General features: G+C 35.4%; 1 protein-coding gene across 1 annotated transcript; it reads right to left on the bottom strand.

Moving 5' to 3' along the window:
* Window positions 1–1,350: 1,350 nt before the first annotated feature.
* On the bottom strand, window positions 1,351–2,384 carry LOC113114870 (homeobox expressed in ES cells 1-B-like). The gene is made up of 3 exons (XM_026281949.1): window positions 1,936–2,384; window positions 1,634–1,809; window positions 1,351–1,469 (listed from the first exon to the last, which is right to left on the bottom strand). The coding sequence occupies exons 1-3, from the start codon at window positions 2,243–2,245 to the stop codon at window positions 1,371–1,373; spliced, it is 585 nt and encodes a 194-aa protein (XP_026137734.1). The 5' UTR covers window positions 2,246–2,384; the 3' UTR covers window positions 1,351–1,370.
* Window positions 2,385–11,998: the final 9,614 nt, after the last annotated feature.

The raw sequence follows: 11,998 nt of genomic DNA, 5'->3' as shown, positions 1-11,998 counted from the left end.
CACTCTCCTGTCTTGTCAACTGCACTGATTTACAAAAAAGAGCAACTTACAAAATTGTAAATGTACTGCTTGAGCAGGTCTGAACAGCTTTTGATTTCTTCAGCCGCCATGCCATCATTTAATTAAAGAACAACTGAATCTGTGTGTTAGGTTTAGCAGTGACACTGTAGTGAGTAGAATAGTGCATCTTCTGATGGAGTGCGAAGGTCAGCTCACAACAACCCTGAAATTGTGCATTATCATTTTGTGACTTACAGAGTACAGTGTATTGTTTTATGGTGACTTAAAGTAGTAGAAAGCATCATTTACCTTAATTTCAGGAGAAGTCACATTACATTTTTTTATGCCAAAATTAGAGTAAAAGTATGACTGTAAATGACTGGCTCACATTACACGCTTTTTCAGTGTGACATCTAGCATTGTAAGCAAAGCTTTGTCATTTTCTATCCTGTTGTGTAATTCGTATAGTTCATTTGTAAACATTTATTCGTCTGAGAAAATGTATATTTTAATAATTTTAACACAAGGTACTTTTTTAACGTCCTGTGTTTTGTGTTTTCGTGTTAACTATACTCTGTAAATCAGATTCATGTGGATCTCATCATGAACTCGGTTTTGGATTTGATGGACAACATGACTGTAGCCTACTGCATGCTGTGTATACATTTGCAGGTTTCATTTTCCTACAGTATATAAGCATGAAAAAATAATTAATTCAAGTGAAACTCTATCCTGACTATGGATATATGACTAATAAACATTAGTGTTTTATACTTAGTTTGACTGTGTTGTGTTTATTGATTCGATGTAGCCTACGATACGAAAATATCAGTCTTTCTTTTCTGCACTTTATAATTCGAAATTAAGAATTGACATCTCACAATTCTGAAAAAATAAATAAAATTGCGAGATACAAGCTCAGAATTGCGAGTTTATATCTTTTTATCTAAGTTTACATCTCGCAATTCTGACTTTTTGTCTCAAATGTCCTGATACAAACTCGCAATTCTGAACTTTTTTATGTTCTCTGAATTGTTCGATAAAAAGTCACAATTACATGTTTTATTTTTATTCAGTGGTGGAAACGGGTTTGCGCATGCGCATTACAGACGGCGCAAAAATATGAGCTAAATTAAATATATTTCGTGAAAATATTTTGCTTCTTCAAATCATGTAGGACTTACTCCTATTACAACAGCACCGTAATTAAAATATAAACAAATAAACGAAACTCAAGTTTATTTAGCTGAGAAATGTGTTTATTCGTATAAAATGTACATTTAGGCTACACTGCAAAAAAAAGTGTAGGTTACTTTTAAAAACAATTCTTAAAAGCCATTAAGTCTGTGTTGATATAATTCAGTCATAAATTAATCTGATTCAGGATGATCCTCTTGAGTGCTCCTCTTGTTTTTGTCTGTGCAGGTTGTCTGTCTCTTTCTACGTGCACGTCGATTCTTGAACCAGACCTGAAATTAAGAATATACATTTTAGTAATTTTATTTTTTAAATAGAATAAGGCAAATTTTTAGAAATTACGTTAAAAATGTTAAAATATGTTAGTTAATGTTCTGAAATAAACGTTAGCACAAAGTATGAAATATCAAAGCTACAGATAAAGAGCGCTTCTCACCCGCACAGTCTCCTCGCTGAGGCCGGTGTTTCTGGCTAACTCCGCCCGGGTTTCAGCGCTCGGGTAGTCGGTGATTGCGAAGAGCCGCTCGAGAGTCTCCGTCTGGTTCTCGGTGAAAACCGTTCGGATTCGACTGCGCTGTCTCTGAGCTACAGTTTGGTGGCAGTGATTCTCAGCTGTATCACAACCTGAAGGTAGTTTCAAGAAATAAATACATTATTAACACAAAAATGAATTAGATCTTTTTTCTTTTTTTTTTATAAAGTTAACAAAACGTAGAAAGAAGAAAAGAAAATGCATACCTGACACGGCAAAAGGCCACGATTGAGCTGCATAGTACTCTGAATTAAAAGCCGGCTGATAATAGGAGATTGGAGCACAGCAGCAGTACATTCCTGCATTCCATGATGGAGATGGAATGTTCACCATCAGTGCTGCATGCTCACAATGACCTCTAGATCCATCCTGGTAGAGTAGGTCCAGTTTGGTCAAGTGTCCTGGGAAATCCTGAGAAGATGCTGGATTATCAAGTCCAGGTGATTCTGCTGTTTCTTTGCTGTCGTCTCCCAGAATGTAATCAATAGAGAAGTTTGAATATTTCTGAGTTGCCATGTTCAAGTAGGGGCCTACAGAAGCTGCTGTGACTGTGTACTCTCTTCTCTTGCCCTCACAATAATGACATAAAGCTGGGTTGTATTTGTACCCCCTGGTTCGTTTTAACTGAGGTATTAATGTTTTTAATATTGGTCCATTAACACCTTTTTGTAAAGGTTGAAGTCAAAGGAAATTAACTTTTGAAGATCCACTTTGAAGATCTTTTAACCCTTTTAACCTGGCAATTGAAATTCACCTGCGATAATACCTATGAATGTTTATTGGTCACACTTCAAAACTTAGAACTAAGTGGCCTGTATCAGATTATTGATTTTATACAGTTTCATGACATTAAAGAAATAGTGTAATATGTTTAATATAAAGTAGTATGATAATATATATATATATATATATATATTGTAAAGGCCTATATTAAACATACATTTTTTAATTGTTTTATATTGAATTGTATTTTGTTTTGATGCAGCCTAATAAATGAATATATAAATAATCATTAAAGGACCATAGAAAAGCATATGGAAACATATTTATGTGAATTTATAATTTAATGGTTTTTAGACTTTTTTTACAATTTGAATCAAACTGGTTATGTAAAATTGTACTCTCATTTATAGGCGTAAATATTATACTCCGTTAATCTTGTTAGTTTATACTGGATAAAGTTTTATAGTTTATATTAAATTAAGTTTATCTTAACAGGTCTGAAGAATAAAGAAATTAATGAGACTTGTTCAAACGGACACGCGCGCTTTGAAATTGTTACGTCATCATCCGCGTTTAATGACGTTAGAAAGATTAAAGTCTTTTATTTGAACTTTTCAAAGAGTTCAAAAGTGCTTTGAATTGTTCCTTCTTTAATGTCCATTTTCATTTGTGTTTGAATAATACTTTAACTTATACTATAAACTTACAGGCTACTCTCGCTCATTATGAAAATTATGAACGTAAAAAATTACACCAGCCTTTATACTGACAGAAACATATCTATAATAAATAAGTGAATAAATGTCGCCATCTTGCGGTACTATTAAGAAAGTTTAATAAATAAATAAATCTCACAATACTTTTTATAAAAACGATAATAAAAAAAAAAAAACATGAACTACATTGTTTTACGATTACATACCAAGATAACTAGGTAAAAAATATGAAATGATAGTTGACTTTGAAAGAAAACATTGCATTATTATTACAAAAAAAGGCCAGTGTCTGTGGAGAGAGGAATTATTTAAAATCCTTCAGCGTTATACATGCTGCATGCCAATAAATCAGGGTTAACTCAAGATTATATGATCATGGTTTTTTTAAAGCACAAGCCACAGCTGTAGCTTATGTCATGAGCAGTTAGTCGGTTTTGACTGAGAGAGTCTGCATTTTACACACCAGCAGATTCTCCCAATATAACTCAGCTTACATCATTACCATTTGATTCGTTTTAAGCTACTTGGGTTTACAAATAATTCATATGAAAATCCCACTGAGCAGATATTGGTTGTGCCTCTTTGCCAAATGAGATAATTTAATAATCTGCAAGGCCAACACATTACATATAGAAAATGAGAAAACTGTATGTCCTTCATTGTACTGAAGATTTTTGATGTGTTAAACACAAACTTGCTGTTATAAACTTCAATGCCCATATCCCTATCTGGATGGAATAGATCAGTTACAGGGATTTTGTTTCAAGAATCTGTGAATGAGTATAAGATCTTTACATATGAAAGGTGCTGGCCTTTCCATTCAGATAATAACAACTTGTAAGCTCTGTTTGATACACAAAGGACTTCATAAAAAAAAAAAAAACATCAAATCAAAGAGGGATTACCATTTCAACAGCAGGATAAAAGAGCATATAGCAGCCCTACATATTTAATTAGTCAGTATCTTTCACTAAGTCTGTCACACAACAAAAGTATAGAAACTAACGCGAAAACAAACCTCATTTGCATGATAAAGGCAGCAGTCTGATTCAGAGCATTGCACTGAATCATATGGTTGACCCATATTCAGTTCTGCATATGTTTATAAAGAACATCCAGTATGGCTGTAAGCATCCATCTGTACAGCCAGCATTTGCACAGTGCCACTGACAAGTATTGATATGATTTGGGCCAATAAGCAATTAACAAATGCATGACCTCCTCCAAACAGAGCTGGATGTTCATTGAGAACTCCCAACTATTCAGCTCATGCCAAATCAAACTGATCTGGGGATAAAATTCAAGCTCTGGTGAGTAAGATATGCATCCCAAAAACACAAAAGCAAGTTTAACTATCTAATCTGAAGCAATCCATCCAAAGCACAGACAAACGAGGGCGACTTTGAAGGTTACTTGCTGGCTTTTCTGAATGGGGTGCGCTACAGTCAAATGATTTATGAACGAAGGTAAGACGTTGTTGTAAAGAATATTTGGGCCACAACAGTTGTACTGTAGACTGAGAAATAGACCTGGCAGATGGTGTTTGGATTTAAGATTAGCTGAGTCATTCTTTACAGAGGAAATAAGCCCTGATGGTGTTTTTTGCATAAACTGCATCTGGAAAAACGAATTCAGGCAGCAAGAACCAATGCGTTGCTCTGTTTACTTAGAAAGTTACATAATACTAGGTGATGTTATTGCAGTGTCTAAAGAAATAGTTCACCCAAAAAATGAAAATTATCTGAAAATGTACTCATCCTCACCTGGAAAAGATTTGGAGAAATGTAGGATTACATCACTTGCTCAGTGAATGGCTGCCTTCAGAATGAGAGTCCAAACCACCAATACGTTCATTATTAGTGTGTGTTAATTCTGGCCAAAATGCAAGTACATAATTCATAGTAACACATCCAAGTGCACCAAAATATTTGTTTAGAACTGTTTTGGACTGTTTATGGTTGTAAACGGTGCTTGATCTGTGCATATTTCTCTTCTGATTTGTACTAGACAACTTTTTCACTGGATAAAGCAATGTCATGGATGTCAGCCAGAAACAATGGATTGAAGTAAAAAGTTATTTGATGGATTGGTTTCATACATATACCCAGCACAAGATTTTATTTGATGGACTGGAGTTGTGTGGATTACTTGTTAATTATTGTGATCTTTTTTATTAGCAGTTTGGACTATCATTGTGACAGCACCCATTCACTTCAGATGATCCATTGGTGAGCAAGTGATAATGCTAAATCTCTGCAAATCTGTTCTGATAAAGAAACAAACTAACCTACATCCTAGATGGCCTGAGGGTGAGTAAATGTTTAGAAAATCTTTATTTTGTGCTGAACTATTACTTGAAAAAAAAACATCTAGCATATTTTTCACATGTACTGGATCAGTGAGTCCATTTGCATTGTTCTTTTATTCCTCCAGTGCCTGAGAGTGACAGCCAGCTGGACCACACGCTTCTCCTTGACTGTTCCAGATGGCTGGAAAGGCAACTCTCATCTCGTCCCAAGAAACCGTGTCTACATCAGGTCAGCTAGATTTGTTACCCCGCCACAAAGCATTTAATTATGAACTGTGTGTCACAAATTCAGTCAAGCATCTGAAGGTCAGCTTTTCAAATTCAGCTCTACACAAGCTCATATAGTAAGAGCTGATCAAATGTCACTGAGTAAATGTAAGCTAGGAAAAGGTATTTATCACAATGGACAGAAACCACAGGAGTTATATAACAGTGGCCCCTGAAACGCATTTAGACATTTAAGGTGTACAGTATTATTACTGTTAAATGTAGGTATATATATATATATGTCTTTGCAATTGATGGTACAATATCAAACCACATGGCATTGATTTGAATGAAAATTATCCTATTTTTAGGTTATCTGAACCAGGGGTATAAAAATGAGGTACTGGGCCCCTCAAAAGTGGTGCTAGAAAACTTGAAATTCTATTTTCTCATCACTGCTATCTTTCTCTGTAAAAAAAAATATAATAATAAAATCTGCCTATAAATGAAATGTATTATGTAAAATGCTATATATATATACACATTTGAACTGAATTTAAAATATTTATACATTATAATAACATATTTTAGTCAACTATTAGTTATAGTCCTCTAAACTGAGAAGAGTTCTATGTTTATGCCAGTAAGGTGACTGTTTTTATGTGTGAGTCATATGAATCATTCACTCAATTGATTCTTTTAATCACGAAACAAATGACTGCCTTTATAAGTGAATCATTTTAAAGTACCCCTATTATGGGTAATGAAAGGTGTACATTTTGGGAGTCCCCAGTCACAGGTTGACATGCATGCAAGGTCAAAAAACACTTACATATGAAATGTATTTTTTACCTTACTTGGTCAAGGACTCCCAAACGATTAACTATTCATTTTTCCAGTGATGCCAGTTGGTTTTATTAACCTTTTTTTAAACACCTGATTTAGATTCAACTTTACTGTCACTGCACATGTAGGTACAAGGCAACGAAATGCAGTTAGCATCTAACCAGAAGTGCAATAAGCAGTAAGTAAAGAATAAAGGTCTATAATATGTACAATAACTATACAGGTAAGTATTATGGACATAATTTACAGATATTAAATACTATAAGCACAATATACAGATAGGTGTACTATGAACATACTATACAGATGGGCTATGTAAAAGTGTATGTACACTATAGGCAGAACTATGAACATGATTAACAGTATTGCAATGGCCAGTAAAGTGCATAGAAAATATTTCAGTGTGCAAATGGATTATACAGTGTTCCTGGATGAACAGACAGAATACATTTAAAGAATACAACTATAAATTAACCATTTTTGTAACGTTTTCCTGATCAGTGGTCAGTCTACTTTAATTTCTGTGCACACACTACGAAAAAAAGTTCAGTCTGCAGGAAGTGAAATAGAATAGGCTATTCAGAGTGCTCTAGTGTGGCTTAGGATAATTATCTTTCTCCAGAGAGCTGTGTTATTACTGTATATTTTGAGTCGAGTAATCATCTCTGCAACCCGGTTCTTCTGACCGAACAGGCTCAGCAGACTGTGGAGGCCACACAAGATGACACAAGGAACTGAGAGAGTGCCAAGCTAAAATATTTAACAACCAGGACAAGATTCAGACAACACAGGCTCTTTTTTTTTTTTTTTTTTTGTGATGGTGGGGGCATCTGAGTGAGGATGTTCAGGCTCATTTCTGCGCGTTTCTTTTCTGTCACAGTGGTGACCTAATTTCATCTGCTTTGGCTCGTGCTAGCAAATGCGAACAAAGCTTCAGGAGTCCTGTGAAACCCTTCCAAATAAGACATCTCATATTAGCACACTCATTTGACACGCTTTGAAGTTTACAGTACTGCAATGTCGCTTCGGATAAAAGCGCCTGCAAAATGACTAAATGTAAATGCAATGAAAGGAAGCTATTGACAAAGCCCGAGATCAAAGGATGACGATTATCGTGTTAAACAGATCACGGAACGACCAGAAGATGGAGACATTCTATTAGAAGACTTGCATCTGGAGGACGGCATTACATAATTACAATAACTCTGAATGATTCATTGGAAGAAAGGAGATAATGTATGCAAGCTGACAGAATTGTGTCATACTTTCTCTTTGTAACGTTGATGCTGTCTGCAGGAAGGCAGCAACCATCTGAACACAGCTAGAGGTGAATATAAATATATAATTGATAAAAAAAACTTTAAAAGTGAGGTTACAGCCAGAAACATAAAAAGAGGGTAATATATATATATATATATATATATATATATATATACTTGATAACAAATGATGACAGCGTTTTCATTCAATCTGGGTGAACTGTCCCTTTAAACCATTGTTTATAATGAAGCTTATGACCTTTTCACCTTTCAATCTCAATAGACACATCTCTATTGTTTTCTACTCATGCAAAATCAGGTGCTCTATAAAGAAAGCAAGTAAATGCACTTCAATGCATAATTACACTCAGTTTTATTCATAATTAGCAGAGTGACATTCTGATCAGATTCATTCTGACGTGAGCAATGAATCACTGGACCCCTCCCCACTCAGAGTTATGAACATATGCGGGAGCTGTACCTCCTTACTGGGTGAGGAAAGAGACAAATGGTGACTGCATGAGGCGGTTCGGTGTACCCTGGTGTATAAGTACCGTCTGCTCACACATGCTCTTCAAGGGGGCTAAATGGTGTCCTGCCAAGTTCATATCTAGCAGTTGTCAGACAGCAGAGACTGTATTGGCCCCTTATGGGACCTCTTTCTTTGTTTCCCCGTAATCAACAAAGGGTCTCCTATGGGAGATCTGCCTAGTAATATACAGTGAGCTAATCCATTCCTCCAATAAAACATATATTCATGCTGCAGTTTCCTAGTCAGTATGTATTGAGCAGCTTATTCTGAAAGAAAAACATAGCACAAAATAATTTGATGCCTCTTGTAAAGGCTGACAAGAGGCAAAAATAAATGCTAAATAAATGCTGACCATTCAACTATGTTTTAATCATATCTTTGGATTTAATTCGTTTTTTTAATATTTCAAGGTTATAAATTTATTTTGTAGTTCACTCCAGGCTGCCCTAAAATTAACCATGATATGTACTGAATATATTGGATACAGCATTATCACTATTTATAGCCTACCTACAGGCCTATATGTTTTGTAAAAATTTTATGAATACAAAAATACAGATTAGAAAAATATGCATACTACATCAAATGCTGCAACACATATTCAAACTTCTGTATATAGCAACTGAGTTTATGATTTTATGGCCTCCTATGGATCATAAAAAAAATCTATTTACAGCGCTCTTTTCTGCTTACAGGCGTATGTGTTCTGAAAGGTTTCAGAAATTAATGAAATGTCCCTGAATGGAACTAACTTCCAAAAATTATAAGGGAATAACATATAAATGTACACATATTTTTAAATATTTGCAAACTTTTTTTGAATGTACTTCATTTTTATATTTTGTCTTGACGTTTATTATCATTTTACTTTTTTCATTGTCTCTTTTTCTTTTCTTACAAAAATAGCAATATTATATTTCATTTCTGTAAATAAATATCCGTGCTTGAAGTCACGCATAAGAGCTATAAAGGTGAGTAGGAGGAGCGTGTGAACTACTCGGGGGCGTGGCTTTCTCACCTGTGTCAGGTGATATTTCAATTTGCTTATAACTCAAAAGACTGATGGCTATGTTAAGTGACCTGAAATAGTGTTTCTATTTATCGCACAGCATAACGTTGTTGTTTTTTCTTCTTTGATGCGTGTTAGTAAAGTATACCTGGCATTTAAAACCTGATCAGAAGTATTTTCAACTCGAGGATGCAAACTTTTGCACCTGTATGATTCCTGAAACCCCGAGGGATTCCCTGAAGGAGAAAACGGAAGCAGGAGTTAGGACAGGTTTTGCACGTAAGTGTTAATAGCTTAATAGCATTTTAATATCTCTACTGCATTTTTAAAGCCCGAGTATTTTAAACCGCTTGCAAACATTGTTCACGTGCTTCTACACTGCGCGTGTATTTCGTCAGCGTAGTTTGTACGCGTACGTTTTCTAACAAAGTCTTATTTATCACGTAGCTATTTGAATTAATTTTCTTGAAATGTACTGGGATATAAACATTTGGGGAATATAATTGTATTTGCCCACGTGACTGTGTGCAAAGGGTGTGTTTAAGTGTTTTGCGTCTATAAGCCATTGTTTTCAAAGTATTTAAATGTGTTGCTGTGGAATGCTAGGCTATGCATGACTCACTTTGTTGACAACACCAGGCCATTAGGTTACAGACTACTGCTGAATGTGATGCTTCATGCCCATTGATTATTCCCACAATGTCATTTGATGCCCACTGTGTGTGTGTGTGTGTGTGTGTGTGTGTGTGTGTGTGTGTGTGTGTGTGATGCCTCTAGTAGTTCAAACCAGGCCTGTATTCTGGGTCAAAAATCTTTTGTTGTTTATTTCTTTAATTATATTAGTCTTAAATGGCATTTTCAACCATAATTGGTCATAGAGCCTTTTTTTTTTTGCTTTAAGACATGTCATGAGCGAAGCAAAAGCTTAGGCACATTTCAGAATAATAGTGATTTGCAAGTTATCAAAAATTATAAAATGATAAATGGAAGTATTGGAATTGGTATTGAGCAACAATATTACACAAGTCAGAGCTTGTATTTTAGCATACATTTTAGTAGCCACAGTTTGTCTAAAATATAGCTCTATTTATTTTTAACCCCAAAATGAACCGATAATGAACAGAAAAGAAGATATTTTGAAGAATGATAGTAATCAAACAGTTGATGGTCCCCATTGACTTCCATAGTATATATTTTTTTTCATTCATACTATGGATGTCAATGGGGACCAACAACTGTTTGGTTCTTCGGAATTCTTCAGAATATCTTATTGTTCAACATATACAGGTTTGGAATGACATGAGGGTGAGTAAATTATGTTTGACTGTTGTCAACTATTCCTTTTAGGACTTTTTAAGTATGGATTTAAAAAAAACTGTTATCCTACACCAGGGGTAGGCAACGTGGTCCTAGAGTGCCAATGTCCTGCAAGGTTTAACTCCAACCCTGAAAAAAACCTCACTTGTCTGTAGCCTTAGTAATCCAGAAGACCTTGGTTAGCTTGTTTAGCTGTGTTTGATTTGGGTTAGAGCTAAACTCTGCAGGACAGTGGCACTCCAGGACCAACGTTGCCTATCCCTGTCCTACACCATCTGGACCAGCTTCTTTAAAAAGATTGTAAAGAAATGCAGACTTTGAATACGTGTATAATACATTTCGCACATTTATTCATAATATCCTTTAGATAAAAAGGTGTTTAGGATGAGAAAAATAATCAAATGTGTCCAAACTTGGGACTAGTAGTATCCTTTTTACTATTAGACCTGTGTCTGTGTGCATTCATTTTAACCTCCAGAAGTTATTTCCTACTTTATATGATGTTTGTATCATTTGCATTGTGGTGCCTTCGTTATTAGCATAACAATGTTATTTTTGTGTACCCTGTGGTTGGAAAAAACACACGAACTCCCATGACATCATGATCAGAATGACCTGAGAAATTCTTAGTAATTCATGTTCAAACAGCTGATTGTGTTTTCTGCCATTTCGTCCATGGATTTCAAGACCACGTGACTTGAACTGAATCAGTGTTGTACTTTGCTAGACATCTTGCTCTTATCTCAATCTTCCAGGAGCCTTCCAGTGAGCCCTTTAAAAGCAATTAACCGATTTGCAGTCAATATACCCTCTAATTTGATGTTTACAATGACTTTCAATCTTTTTTTCAAATGCAGACCTAAAACCTGATGATTCGGAGTACAACAAACTAGGGTTTAAGCAGTGTCAGGAGAAAGTGCTGTGAGCTCAGAAAATAGGTTCTCTTGCCTGTTCTGTGGCGTCCTGATTTAAACAGACCCCAGAAGTTATATTATTTGAAAAGCGTTAGTTGAAAGAAATGTATGTTGGTTTAAAGGGCAAAAGAGAGCTTCCTGCTTTGTCTTTTCTTTCTAAATATCCCCTCCCAGGCCCATTATGTTTCAAGCCAGGGTGTAGATGCATTCAACAAAACACACTACTTTGCCAGAATGACACCATGCTGGGTTTAATGATGAATGGCGTCATGCATCGGTAGTAATTGACCATTCAGTCCAATGCTGCTCCTGGCTTTCATTGTTATGCTTTATTTAAAATAAAGCGCGCTTTCTCCTCACTGTTGCTCCTGGCCAGTTTCTTTGCTGAAACTGCAGATGCCCCCTGAGCAGAGCTTTGTTTGAAAACCAAGAATCAGG

Source organism: Carassius auratus, chromosome 15 (genome assembly GCF_003368295.1).
Source record: "Carassius auratus strain Wakin chromosome 15, ASM336829v1, whole genome shotgun sequence".
Taxonomy (NCBI): Eukaryota; Metazoa; Chordata; class Actinopteri; order Cypriniformes; family Cyprinidae; genus Carassius; species Carassius auratus.
This window is presented reverse-complemented; position numbering and strand designations above follow the sequence as displayed.

Bases quoted from the DNA above. Each gene is read 5' to 3' on its own strand.
- LOC113114870 (XM_026281949.1), bottom strand. From the start codon at position 2,245: ATGGCAACTCAGAAATATTCAAACTTCTCTATTGATTACATTCTGGGA. The intron at 1,810-1,935 runs GTATGCATTTTC...GTTGTGATACAG, and splicing joins GTGGCCTTTTGCCGTGTCAG to CTGAGAATCACTGCCACCAA. The intron at 1,470-1,633 runs GTGAGAAGCGCT...TCTTAATTTCAG, and splicing joins TCAGCGAGGAGACTGTGCGG to GTCTGGTTCAAGAATCGACG.